This window comes from Leptidea sinapis, chromosome 42 (assembly GCF_905404315.1).
Source record: "Leptidea sinapis chromosome 42, ilLepSina1.1, whole genome shotgun sequence".
Lineage (NCBI taxonomy): Eukaryota > Metazoa > Arthropoda > Insecta > Lepidoptera > Pieridae > Leptidea > Leptidea sinapis.
The window spans coordinates 974202-989742 of NC_066306.1; the positions used below are offsets into that span (position 1 = coordinate 974202).

General features: G+C 36.7%; 1 protein-coding gene across 1 annotated transcript; it reads right to left on the reverse strand.

Moving 5' to 3' along the window:
- Positions 1 to 1941: 1941 nt before the first annotated feature.
- On the reverse strand, positions 1942 to 13773 carry LOC126976710 (uncharacterized). Its single transcript, XM_050825214.1, has 7 exons — positions 13293 to 13773; positions 12009 to 12309; positions 8688 to 8784; positions 7458 to 7565; positions 5148 to 5255; positions 2678 to 2737; positions 1942 to 1983 (listed from the first exon to the last, which is right to left on the reverse strand). The coding sequence occupies exons 1-7, from the start codon at positions 13771 to 13773 to the stop codon at positions 1942 to 1944; spliced, it is 1197 nt and encodes a 398-aa protein (XP_050681171.1).
- Positions 13774 to 15541: the final 1768 nt, after the last annotated feature.

Sequence of the window (15541 nt, forward strand, 5' to 3'; positions counted from 1 at the left end):
ATACATCTAAGTAACTGATGCACTAACATAATATATTAATATGTTTATTTATTTTACCACAGATAGTATACATATTTATGTATTACCTTTTATGTATATATTTAGTAACAGTTTTTTTTTTTATGTAATGAAACGACCTATATAATCTCAAGATAAATCTCATTTTTGTTTAGTAGGTATCGCACCGTGTTGAAATTTTTCGGAAACCCTAATTTAATATAATATAAGGGAAACCTGTTATTGGCATTATTATTGTAAAATATTATTAGTTATTTATCTAATCTGTAATATGCTGTTGGTTTTCTTAATAAAATAAAATAAAAAAAAATAAAGTACCCATGTCGTATCGTCGCTGAAACACCGCACAAGGAAGCTTTGTAGTACGTGGAAGAAAGCTCCTTGGGGCCTTGACATTGGGGAAAAGAACTAAATATCTTATATATCAAATTCTTGCATCCCGGTGTTTGTAACCAAAGTCCTCCGAAACGGTTAAACCAATATGTTTGAAAATTTTTGTATATATCGGGTAGGTCTGAGAATCGGCCAACATCTATTTTTCATACCCCTCCCTAAATGATAAGGGTCACCAACCTCTTAATATATTTTTTTATTTTTTGACAATTTTTTTTATTGTATTATGATTCAACATTAACAACTTAAAATTTTCACCCGTCTACGATCAACACCTATTTTTGTATCGTGTTTTTAATATTATTCTATTCCATCCACAGATACGCAATATAGTTGCAAGATGGCAATCGACTTTTTACTTTATATTTTTTTTCTCAATTTAAATTAACTTCAACCATCGCAATATGTCAAAACAACGTTTGCCGGGTCAGCTAATAATACTATACAATGTTAGGTGGCATGACGTACGAGGGCGGCCCTATAAATTTCGGGAATCAAGGAAGTGACACAACATTACTAATTAAAAATGTATTTATTGCTTTTCGAAGTATTCTCCGCGAAATTTGACATATTTTTCCATACGATGGAACCAATCATTGAAGCAACCATTCCATTCGGAAGTTGGGGTCTCCAAAATGGCCGTTTTGTAGGCGTCCACAGCGTCTTCAGGTGATGAAAATCTCTGACCACGTAATTTATTTTTTATTTTAGGGAATGTATAGAAATCATTAGGGCTTAGGTCGGGGCTGTACGGCGGATGGTCTAATAATTCTGTTTTCTTGCTCTAAAAACTCTTTTGTTCTGTGCGCGGTGTGAGAACTCGCATTGTCGTGATGGAGGATGATGCGGCGGTTGCAGTTCTCTTTACGGAGTTCAGAAACGACTTGTGGCAAACAAATGCTAGCATACCATTCTGCATTAACCGTTCTTTGTCCCTCAAGAGGAATAGTCGCAACATGGCCGATTTTGGAGACAAACGTGACTTTTTGCAAATGCGGTATCCATCGGGAAATCAACTTTTTACACCTAATTGTCCATGCAAGATTATTTGTATTTGACTCATGCCAATGTCTAAAGTTGGCTGAATTTCGCGGTATGTCACATGTCGATCTTCCTCAATTAGCTTACGTACAGTAACGTTTTATTTGGTGACTGCAGTTTTTGGACGATTCCAACGACAAAACAAGTTTGACAAGACCGAGAATCGAAGATTGTAATATGACAGGAACAGTGGAAATATTCCATTCCCGATACTTTTATTGCAGCCTATGTAGTGTTTAAACTCTCTTTGGTGGCCTGCGCAGAACCAGACAAGAGCCATGGATCATTATCCTCTATATAATCTACTTTACTTTAGTTTCAAGCTTATATAGTTTTCTTTATCATAGAAGCCTTTATATCTGTTTTGAATTTGTGCTCAGTGAATCCTACTTGATAAAATTATAATCGCCATTTTGAAGATATTATTATTATTAGCTACGATAATATACCTACAATAAAATAACTTTATGACAATTTATTAATTATATTCTAATAAAAAACTGATACAATGCTGTACGAAGTTTTCACAATCTGAAACAAGTATTGTTAAAATTATTGAATTATATCATATCTATAAATTACCTATATTATCTACCAACAATTAATATGAATTATTTAAAAGTATGTCTCGACTGCTCGGGTACAACATATTACAAACAATCACTCGGCGTGTCCTTTGGCCATTACGTCGACAGAACTTAGAATAGATATATTTTAATTTACGTGATAGCCATGCACCTAAAGTCGCAGTCAACCGCAATGAATCCGGAGGCTCTCATAGGCTTTCCAGGTGGACCATTACGGAGTTAATAAGAATGTGTGTTTAGGTGCAGCCTAGCCCTCGTGTGCTCTACAGATGCCTGCATGAAAGTACAACGTGCAGGTGTTTCTAGGCGCAGATATGTGCCTACATTGGGAACCAACTAGTAGGAGGCTCCTTTGCACAGGAAGCCGGGTATCACAACGGCGCCTATTTCTGTCGTGAAGCAGTAATGTGTCGACATTACTGTGTTTCGGTCTGAAGGGCGCCGTAGCTAGTGAAATTACTGGGCAAATGAGACTTAACATCTTATGTCTCAGGTGACGAGCGCAATTCTAGTGCAGTTCAGAATTTTTGGGTTTTTTAAGAATCCTGGGCGGCCTTGTAATGGGTAGGCCGTATCAATTATTATCTGAACTTCCTGCTCGTCTCGTCCCTTATTTTCATTTAAAAAAAATCACTTACCGAAACGTAGGAGGTGTACGACAGCTCGATAACTCCGAGGCCTCTTATAATAACTGGTACCTACAATTATTCAGCACAATTACAGCATAGTTTTAGAGACATTCCAGGTATAGAAACAATGCTTAGGCTGGCCTCACACATCCGGATTGGCTCTCTGGAATCATAATCTGAATTCGTATCATTCATTCAGAAATCCCGGAATACCATACCTACAATGCCCACATATGATCCACACACATTCCTACTTTTTCAGATTATTAATTTCTCAGATCGATCTGTAAGAATGATATTGACGACCAATTCTCATTTGCCTATCTTTTTTGTATTATGTAGAGCCAAAAGCAGTGCGATTAGTATTATATTCTCTTCCATAATGACGTCTGCATGTGCCGGGAATCACGGGACTACTGATCAATCTGAATTTTTAATATAATACGAGTATGTGTGAGGTACAGTGCCGGAATTTAGATTATGGATGCAGAGAGCCATGCCGGATGTGTGCGGCCAGCCTAAAACGACAAATATTTCGTAATTCAAAATACTATTTGGTTATAGACACTTGCCATTTAAATGTTCATTCATCATAACAGATAATATTATAGTACCCGCCATACAGGGATTGAGAAGATCACCAGCTGAGCGACCCTGATGGAAACCGTACTGGCAGTCGCTGTTCAGCTGGTGCGCCTCGGTATCCCAAGATTATTCGATTCTCTTCAATAATTTAATTTAATTATCCCAAGGTTATTCAATGCACAGAAATTAAAAAATAGGGTGTCACCAGAATAGCGCGCGGGCCGCGGGGGGAAGCGCGCAAGTCGCACCCAGGGGGCCTACTCCTAAAATCGATATTCGATAAATCGTCGCATTAGTCGTGTCGAATCCTACTCTTAGTTACATCGTAATCAATGTCGAAACGATGATTGAATGAACGAAACATTATTCGATATTATCGGACCTAACCCTACTTTTAGTTGAAAATGTCAGAGACGAATATTCGAATTTCACCTTCTAGGCTGTCGTTGCTATTATCGTTTCAAGTTGTATAGATATATTTGCCATACAATACACATACTTAATAATTATATGTGATTTACTATTCAACAGGATATTTTACTACTAAGTCATTTTGTTGATCGTTTATACGTAGAAATAATGCAAATGGCCGCCTGAGAAATTGGACGTCGACGAGAAGGGTTGAGTTACTTTTTTTTACATTTAACAAAACTTGCGGATAATAATCCGCAAGTTTTGTTTTATTTATTCAATTTTAAATGGTCATATTATATTCATTAGGTACATATTTTTTTAACATTTACATTATGTGTGAATGATCCCAAATTGGTGGTGCAGAGTCTAGCATGGTCCTTAGCGCTTAAACTATGTTTTGACTTTTGACACACACAGCGACATAGCACAGATAATGTTTGGATTTGAACATATTTCATTCACACTAACATCGTAAAAAACTGATAATATTAGTCTATGGTAACGATAAACGATAAGGAATTTGAACATTTGTTAGAGTAGGATAATTGCGATATATTCGGAGTATTATCGTATCGTTCCGAATGTATCGTTGTCGATTTTGCGAGTAGACCTCCAGAGTTTGGCTAGCGTTGTTATCAAAACTATGATTATATTCGTATGTAGTATTAAGTCTTAACTAACAGGATGCGAAAAAATTAGAAAAAAAAAATTTTTTTTGTTTTGAAGACATTTAAATACAGATAACCTTTGTCGCCTTTTAGGTACTGACATAATACCGTTGCTGTAGAAATTTTGTGACTTCTGATAAAAAAAAACGTGAAAAGTCGTTTTAGCAGCCCTCCCTTAATGTTAACCTATCACTTCCTAAATCATTCTGAAGAGACCGAAACATGTGGAAATCTGAAGGTGCAAGGTCAGGGCTATACATGACGTATCCATTAACACCTCCCAATCAAACTTGCTTTAATATTATAAGTTGTTGGCAGTAGAGATTCGATTCAATGGTTCCATCTGAAGGTAAAAGCTTATAATGAACAATCTCACCATACAGACAGCACCACCAACTGCGAGTTCACTCGGATTTTACCACAGACTGTGAAGCCTGGCCGATCTTTGACCAAGAACTTTTTTCGGACGTTTTTGTCGTAACTACGTTATCCATTTTTTATCACCAATATCAGGTTTCATTGTTTTTCAAGAAAGAATCGCAAATAAATACACGGTTCATAAGATTTGCATCAATTAGCTCGTGTGGCACCCAGATATCAGGCTTTTTTTGTCTACCTCGCTTATTTCAAATGGGTTAAAAATATTTTGTAGTCTTTTCCTAGTTCTTCAGCTATCTTGTAAATGGACTGGCTTTTTATTCGTAACAAAACAATTAGAAGGAGGAGAAGGTGCATGTTTAACGTCAAAATTCCCGAATTGAAAACCAACTTTGTGCTCTCTTACTCACTCTAACTATGTCACAAGATCTCACCTGGGCCTGCATCATGCCAAAACGGAGCAGTTTCCTCACACGACACGAGGAAGTCCCGACACAATTCTCCCAGCCCGAACAATACATCGCTTGTGATACTTTTGAAGCCTGAATTCAACAAATTACGAATGTTAGAATAAAAAATTAGATACTCAGGTACATATTATTTAGTAGCAGCTTAGGTACTTGTTTTTGTGTGTTAGTAATTTATGACTTGTTTTTAAATAAATAATATTAACATTATCAACAAATCAAGTAGATATTATAACGTAAATGTATCTATACAATATATTTATTATATACTTACTTAGCAGAATAGGGCTATTCACGCTATTTTCGACTTAGTTCCTAAAACTACCTTGAGGAATATTTATACATACATATTAACTAAATGTAAATTAGCATACCTGTAAGCCAATTTTTTAGAAATTGTTATAATTTTTTTAACACCAGAAACTAAACATTAACTTGTAATGCCTAATACTCGGTTAAGTTGAGTTAGTAAGACTTTTCTTGCATGATTTATCATGATGCCTAAAAATGTACAAGAAGTGTTCCGAAATTTAAAAGAATAGAAAACGTTTGTGCAGTAAAAGTTACTATAGATAATATAACAAAAACTACATTCTTAGTGATATCCCACTTTGGGCATTCTCATTGAGCTACCACCCCCAATTCCAAGGTATATTATGAATAAATTGTATCGTAAAGGAATTTAATATAACTAAAAAAAATCAAATAAAGCTTCCTGAATATTTTCTCTTCATTCTTTTCGAATAAGTGGTAGATTTTGATGTTCAATAAGTGATTTACAAATCCAATCTTTAATAAAAATATTTAAATTTGAGTTATTAAAACTTATCCAGCTGTCAGTTGCCTTTTTGGAAAGTGAAAACTGGGCCTAAAGTACATCATTAATTACGTGCAAATATGCGGGAAGAGTTCTTCATTTGTTTTTTGTTTGTCTTATGAACATTTTGATGGACTCATTTATAATTAGGTATACAATACTGTGTGTCAGCTTTAATCTTTATAAAAAGGCTTATATTAAAACTTCGAATATATCTATTTTCACAATTTATTTGCTCAAATTAAATTTAAAAAATTATGATAATTTATTTTTATTATCCTCGTAAGTATGATATAATGCACTGTGCATCATTAGAAAGATAGCCCTCGACTTCGTCTCTTCCTTACAAACAATACCACTATGTTAACATTGTACTATTGATCTCACCTTAGATCATTTATACGTTAAGACTCTAGATAGACTATGACAGCTGTGAAAACTTCGAAAAAAATAGACATTAGAACTAATCTCTATTTTTAGCGTAAGACGTAGCTTGTCCCGCACATTAATGTAATATTCCTGGCCTGTTTTTATCGGTTGTCTAATAGCAAGAAACTCTATCTAGATGTATAAATTATCTAAGGAACGCAGTATGCAATGTATCCATTCTCACGGCGTTGGGTCGTTCTGACAGCCCATTTATTATTTACATTATGTCCGACTGTCCATCGCTAGGCTATCATCAAAGAGTATAATAATATATAGGGAAAAGAGAGCCCTCTCTACGCATCATGAGCTGTCTATTTGAAAACTAGCGACATCTGGAGATTGGCCCCGAAAATAGCTATATGCTCGAAATTATAGAATTCATTTTTAATGTTGTGACGCAATTAAATAACTAACTCTACTTTTTAATGTAGGTATTGCAATTTTTTACCATGTTGAAATTGCGCGTAGAGTTAGTTATTTGATTTTGCCACAACATAGAACATAAACGTTAGATTTAGTAGTATAAATGTGCGCACACGCTAGAAGTAGCCGCCATTTTATGACCAGTGGGCAGTGACACAAATGAAGAAAAGTTGAAAGGTTTCAAAGCGAGTGACAGCTGACAAAGCTTTCATTTTGGGCCTACTAACAGATGGCACTACAGTCTTCTGAAAACGTCACAGGCGTCTGTCCCACCCCGGCTATCATTTATGTTTGTTGCAGTACCATGCATGCATTGTACCTACCTATATCTATCGGCTATCGTGTTGGCTCAGTACTTATCTTCTTAACTCAGCTATACTCAGCTATTTTTTTAATTCTCAAATAGGTATGAGTTCTCGTTTGAATAGCAGCAAGTCTTTTGCTACTTCTCGATTAGACTCTCCGAATTATCTTCTCCGAAGTACAAACTTGTAGGTACCTACATATTCGCCTTTCTTTGAGTAATTCGCTCCGTTATAAAGTTAAGCAAGTTCTTAAAATGCGATAGTATAACACTTATCGTAAATAGCGGCAGCAATGAGCCCCACCTCAACTGTGACGTCTCCAAGGTTCCACATGAAGATTCCCGTGCTAGTGAGGATGGCGCTCCCCATAATCCCGGTGGCTACAGCATTCATCAGGGTATGTTCCGATGTCTGCAAGAACCAACTAACTAATCTAATAATAATGATAAAACCTATTTATTCCCAATCTACTATTAAATAACATTCTTACAGTAAAGTAAGAAATATTACTTATTAATATTGTTACAATTATTTAGATAGTTATATAATATAATAAATATAATTTGATTGGTATTAATAACTGTTGTTAAGTACGTCTTCATCATTATTTAATGGAACTCCTTCTTGGGCAAAGGCCTCCTCCAGCTTGTTCCATGCCTCTCTTTCCATAAGTTTCCTGCCGTTTTTTTTATGTCTATCGTCTATCTGTCCACCTTTTCCTAGGACGTCCTTTTCTCCTTTTGACTGACTGACTTCTAATAAGTATATTAATATTATTATTGAGAACTCAGTTTAACTGTTTCAGATATAATGTTGTGTTAGCAACAGAACGATAACATTTGTTTGTTTCCAGATAGTCTGTTGATAGATAGTGATGTGATGTCAGATGCTAAATCACTATTCACTTCCTTTACTCAATGTTGTTGGAACATTATCCACGCGGTTGGATACTGTATTGGCGGAAGTGGTCTACCTTCCATAAATTACGTAGTTTCTGGTCGCTATGGAAATTCTACCCACCCACCTACTCTACTCCAGCAGTGGGAGGCTCACAGGCCACAACGGTGCCTATTTCTGCCGTGAAGCAGTAATGTGTATTGTGTAAGCATTATTGTGTTACGTTCTGAAGGGCGCCGTAGCTAGTGTAATTACTGGGCAAATGAGACGTAACATCTACTCTCAAGGCGATCTACGTCTCAAGGTGAAGAGCGCAATTGTATTGCTGCTCAGAATTTTTGGGTTTTTCAAGAATCCTGAGCGGCACTGCATTAAAAAGAATACAATCTAGTAACGCTTTTTCTGAGTGACAAAACATATTATGTATTGACGACGCGGACTTCGCGACACAGCTAATTTTAGTCTCGGCGGCCGGCGTACGGCAGGCGTAGCACTCAATAGTTTTGTCTTCCTAAGATTGCTTAGCGCCCGTGTAAATCGTGTGCATGTGTGCGTGCGTCGATTGGGGCGCTCTAGTATGAAAATAAAGTACTGTTCTATTACTGTATTGTGGTATGAGTATTCTGATTATCTTACCATCATGCGGATCATGACCAGCGCCAAGGTGCCAATGTTGATAATTATCTGTGCGCTGTACACCATTTTGAACGATGACTGGCACTTTTTGGTACACCTGGATGGGATTTTAATAAAGTTACAAAGTTAATCAAAATATTTGCAGATTACGGTTACCAACTACTATACTCATTCTTTGACGTTCAATGACTGAGCTTATAATTAAACCGCCTTACAATTAAACTGGTATAAATTTATACCTGAGAATAAGCCAAGAATAAGCAATATGTTGACCATATCGCTGACAACACTGTCAATACAATAATAATTCTGAAGTTTTTCGAATGTCAAGCAGCCTCTCAAACTAACGAGTGGGAAAAATAAAATACTATAGTTTCTTATATAGCTTAGTAAGCAACAACTTATGCACCTAATTTAGTAAAATTTGTCAAGTTGATGACTTATATTGCCGTTAAAGCAATGTGTAAGTATTATAAAATTTAAAACTCCCATAAAAGCGACGGGTTCCCGCGAGAAAGTAAAAGATTACAAAAATATAGCCCAGCATAGCTTCATTCATATTAAATGAATTGTGTGTGACGGACATCATTTCCACCTGAGGCACAAAGTGAGAACGACAGGTCATTTAGCTCAGACATAATACATAGGTACATCGATACATACTTAACTTAACCTTACAACCCTGTAAAAATCTAAGTCCTACCTTCTGGATTTCAAAAGAAGTATCTACTCATATTATAATTACGATAGTTTGTAGGAATGTATGCACGTCTGGATGTATGGATGTATGTTTGTTGCTCTTTCACACGAAATCTACTAAATGGATTTTATTGAAACTTTACAATAATATAGCTTAAAAATCAGAATCATACTTATATAACAGATATGTAAAGTAGATAATCTCTAAATTCAAATTCAAATATTTTTATTCAAAATAGAATTTGAAATCACTTATTGAAAGTCAAAAAACTACCACCCATTCCAAAATGAATGCCTCAGGCCTGAGAAGAACGGGCGCAACAAACTCAGCGGGCTCTTTTTTTTTCATCAAAAATATGTTTTAAAGTAACATGGTTAAAGTAACATTTACAAAGTAACATTGTACAATTAAACTTATTATTTAATAGCCTGAGGGCGGTCGCTCCATTCCCAATCTGTGGTATCATTAAGAAAGTCATTTATGTTATAGTAACCTTTACCACACAAACGTTTTTTAACAATTCTTTTGAATAACGTAATACTTTTGTTTTGAACATTTTCTGGGATCTTGTTGTAAAAGCATATACATCGCCCCACAAAAGACTTACTAACTCGACTAAGCCGAGTAGTAGGCATCATCAGTTTATGTCTGTTCCTGGTGTTAACATTATGGTTATGACATGACTTATGTGCCTTTGAACATACATTACATTATCAAGAATATATTGAGAAGCAACAGTCAAGATGTTAATTTCTTTGAATTTTGTTCTCAATGATTCTCTAGGACCTAGGTTATAAATAGCCCGAATAGCTCTCTTCTGCAGCACAAATATTGTATTAATATCCGCAGCGTTACCCCATAGCAATATACCATAGGACATAATACTATGGAAATAACTAAAGTATACAAGTCGCGCCGTATCTATGTCAGTTAATTGTCTTATCTTTTTAACCGCGTATGCTGCAGTACTAAGTCTGTTCGCCAATCCTTCAATATGGGGGCCCCATTGTAATTTTGAATCTAGAGTTATGCCAAGAAATATAGCAGATTCCACCGGTTCTATCACCTCTCCGTTTAACAAAATATTTGCATTTACATTTTTGACATTTGGTACGGTCAATTTAATGAATTTAGTTTTCTTGCTATTTAACAATAGGTTGTTAGCGCTAAACCAGTACACGATGTCAGATAAAATATCGTTCACTTCTTCATACATAGCTTGGTTTCTTTTCACTTTGAAAATCAGTGAAGTGTCGTCCGCAAACAATACTACCTTGTGTTTTTTCTCTATAAGATTAGGAAGATCATTTATATAGATAAGGAAGAGGAACGGTCCAAGAATAGACCCTTGTGGTACCCCCATACTGAGAAGAGTCCCAGGAGATCTCTTGCCATTCACGTCGACCCTCTGAATTCTATTGTTTAGATATGAAGTCAGAAGATCGAGCGCAGTTCCTTTTATGCCATAGTGGTATAGCTTCCTGACCAGTGTTGAATGTTAAACACAATCAAAAGCCTTAGTTTAATCACAGAAGATGCCAAGTGCATTCTGCGATTCCTCCCAGGCATCAAAAATATTCTTGATCAGCTCAACATCCGTTGTTAAACTGTCTATACTATATTATTTGAACAAATATTTGAATAGTTATGACGATGACGATAAACAACCGAGTGCGCGATATTGTGGTGCGGTCCGGTGGCAGGTGGTGGGACGGACTGCGGGTGGAGGGGTTATTAATTTTAAACGCCTGCAGTGCCTATTAATTTGTAGTTTCAATGACTATCAACAAATCGCAGGGTCAAACCCTAAAAGAAGCAGGCATACATTTGGGCATGCCATGTTTTTTGTTGTCCTAAGGCCGACTCTACTCTACGTGACTTGCTCAGGCGTTTTTAAACCGCAAAATCTGCATGTTTATGCTGACTGAAATAAATCATTTAACATAATTTAGGAGGTCATAGGAATATATTGCAGTACCTTTAAGTTTTGCATTACTATCAATCATCATATACATACATCCGACCTATTTATCCTTACAAAGTATAGCGTTTATAATACCTATTGGTGAAATCATCATAAAAATTCTTAGTAAAAATTAACATACATTACACAATATAGTTGTTCGAACAATTATATCTGTAGAACGACTGGACTGATTTTTGATTTCGAATCGCAGAATAATATAAAATCATTGAAAAATTTACGAATAAAGAAAATATTTCTTTCATTTAAAATCATTATCACAATTTTTTAGAGGATAATCTTTTTTTATGGAAAAGGAGGACTAAATAGCGTACGGGTCACCTGGTGTTTTAAGTGATCACCAACGCCCAGAGAATGTTCTCTTGCAACACTAGAGGAATCACAAGAGCATTGCCGACCTTTATCTCTGGATCGACTAAACCGATTTTGAAAATTCTGTTACGAATTCAAATTTTTGTGAGTGTCATATATATGTATATACTATATATTAACCCAAAAATAAATTATATGGCAAAACAACGCTTGCCGGGTCAGCTAGTAAATTAATAAACTTATCGAATCTAATATCAAAGATGACGCGTATCGTCATCTTTACAGTAAAGCACGCTTTTAGTTAGTTTAAATCTTAATAATGAACCTTAACGTATCCATGTGAAGTTGAATCCCCACTTTCAATGCATCCTCATACTGCATTTGCTTCGTCTCACTGCTGGCGCCCTCCTGCTCGAATATTTTCACCAATTCTGTGAAATAGCTCTGTACGTTTCGGTATTGATCGCTCAGGTAAATCGTGGGGAGGATTACGACCAGATAGAATGCCATGCAGCGCAGCATGAATATCCACCACAAGATATAGAACAGCATTCTAGCAGCTCCCGCCGCTGGGCTGCCGTCGCTGACGTCCGGCCACGCGGTCACTACCGTTGTGAAAGTACCCTCTGAAAATGAGATTTTTAGTAGATGAGTTAAATGTTTTTTTTCTTTTCAGTACCATCTGCAGTCAGTAAAATGTTACTTTAACCAGATATAGAGAAGGAAAATAAATTTCACGTATCGAATGTGCCCTCCGGCGCAACATCTATTAAGAAAATTTATTGAAGTAGGCGTTACTTTGCGAAAATCCATAATTATCCAAATGTTTTTAGTTTTCTTTAGTGTTAATTCCGCCAATATTTGTCTTTAAACAATTCGACACGTGTTTCGCCTCTACACGAGGCATCCTCAGGACATGTTGACTCGCCAAAATCTGGCACGAGAGTGATAAAGTCTAGACGAACATCTATTGTCAAATTATATTAATTATATTAAAAGTATATTTTTCCTCCTTTAGCCGCTTTTGATACCTTGGAGTTGTCAACTTTAATCAACTTTAGAAAATTTGGAAATTTCATTCATAACAGTTTTCATCCTTAAATAAAAGTGGATTTCGGCATTAGTTATATACCATGGCACATTATCTAAGCTTCTCAAAATCATGTTTTGCATTCTTTGCAGTATATATATATATTGGAGTTGCTTGCACTCCCCCATAATTCTGAGCAATACATACATACCGGTTTCTAGATAGGTTAGAGCCTTCTAGATAAGCCCAGTAAAGGTTTTTATAACGAAGGTTTAATTCTTATCTCTTCGTCTTAATTTGTTATACCCATGTAAGACGGCGGTCGAGATGTACTCCCAGTTATTTAACACTGTCTTAGTGTAGTAAGATTTTGTTATCTAACTGGACTGGCGGGCACTTGTCCTTTCGCAGGGTGAACGTAACTTGCGTAGATTTGGGTATGCTTGCTTGATTCTCCATTTGTTCAGCCATGTTGTGACTCTACCTCTTTGGAGGATTTGTGATGCTAGCGCCGGATTTTATTGCTTGCAATTATAAGGAAAGTAAGAATATCATAGCTTCCTTCCGAATAATACTAACCATTCCTCATTACCAGTACAAAAGCCTCCAAACCATAGGACACCAGAGCTGACGAACACAGCACAACAAACATTGCACTATACACCCGCGACTGACGCAGTGTCGCCGCTTCCACCTCCCTGTCATGATGAACCGCCTTCAGGGTTACCGTCAAATCCTCAATGATGTCCCTTATTTCCCGCCTTTTGTAATACAAATTTATGTATTCGAAAAAAATGATAATGTGTGATAATCCTAAGGTCAACATATCGTTGTACTGTTTGTTAGATAAGTCCTTTTGGGTAAAAAATGAACTGCACTCCATCCCTACAAACCAAATTAAAAGTGCGTTAATAAATTTAACGTATAAGGAGTTATAGCGGATCAGAATTTGGGGCATGTTTATATTATTATCCTTCGAATAGTTCGGCAGGCCAAAAATGTAACAGAATTTGTTCACCGAATGAAAGACCTTCGTTAATGCTCTTGTTTTTCTTGACATTTTGTTATGTGTTCAATATTGAAAATAAATTAATGGATGAACTGATACAATCATATAAAGTTAAAACGAATGAACAATTTATAATGAGTTCAGATATGTACTATGCACAGCCACTTTGTGGAATCAATTACCGGGGTGTTTTCCCGAACCGATACGACTTAGGGACGTTCAAGAAAAGAGCATACTGCCCCCTTAAAAGCCTTCAACGTATCGCTTGACACTTGTTGCGGCTTGTTGTTCCATGGCTGGTTGCCTCACCACTCCCCATCCCGTGAGCCTCTTCCTCGGTTGCTTCCTCTTATATATAAAAAAAAATATTTGACTTACCTTACATAAAACATGTATTAGTCTGTCCTTACATTAATTATTAGATCTAATTATAATATTCCTTTTACAAAAGATTAAAGTAATATTGTACAATGCTTATTTGCGTAGATATATGATAAACTCAATTAAAATATGTTAGGCGGGTAGTAAATGCTATGTCTGCGTCTGTAATTTTTTTATGAGAAAAAGTGACGAGCCGTGCCAGTTCACGTGATCTTGTCAATTCGAGAGAGCCTAGCAATTTTATAAGCTGTGGCGCACTTTCAACTGGCGGTTGAACAAGACCATTAAATCTATTATCCACAAGTTTAGAGATTAAAGAGACGCTGAAATAGACCTAAAGCTAGCTGAATCCGCCACTTTTTAAGGGATCTAATCTACAAGAGTTCCATGAGTTCTCAAAATTCGTTATGATCGTTGTCAACTCAGGGTGACACGCTCTGAGCGTGATGGTAGAAAAACTACTCGGCCCTCCCGACTCCTTAGCGCCTTAGGAAAACAGAGCTCGCGTGTAGTTTTCTGTCTGAACTATGCTTCAGGCACAATTGGAGTTTTATACCGCGGGATAGTCGTTGGTGTCTATCCGTTGTCGTTAAAAATCGAGTCCGATGCGAACAGAGTATAAGTATCCGGTGATCAAAGTACTCGGGTGATTCACCTTCTCCTGTATGCGCCAGAGAATCATACTCCATGAGCAAAGGCGGTAGCGACATCTGGCTAAAGTAACCAATAGCAACTTTCGACAACACCCCTGCTCGCCAATTTGATGATATACACAGATTTTGCTCGGGTGATTTACCGTTTATAATATTATCTATCTGGAGACACTTCAGAACTTTGCAGTTCGCTGCGTGGGCGACTAAATTGGGATAGGCTAATACAAATTAAGCATAGTCTGTGGTGTAATACCCTGCGTAGTCTGTGGTGCGGGACCCAAGCCAATAGATATTACACCCGTTGAAGTCACCCATGACTTCGATTTCAGCGGATAGGACCTGTGCAAGCACGTCGTCGATTGCCGATTGAGCGCGCGCTCATGGCATGATCCATGTCTGCGTAACCACTATGAGACCTGTAGAAACATGTGTAAATGTGGGCCCGACCCTCAAAATCTATGCGCAACCATAGCGTATGTACAAACAAAGCTTACTGAGACGAGCAATACGTTCAGATGATGGTAATTGATACGCCCTGCCCCTTTACAATACAGTGGCGCTCAAGATTATTGAAAAACTCAAAAACTCTGAGTGGCACCTTAATTCCGCTCGTCACCTTAAGACATACTGTTAAGTCTCATTTGTCCAGTAATTTCACTACGCTACGGCGCTCTTCAGACCGAAAAACAATTCACGGCAGAATTATAATCTAGTCGGTATCCTGTGCAAATAACCCTCCCTACCAGTGCTCAATGTTATATCCGGGATATTTTAAGTAGGTATAC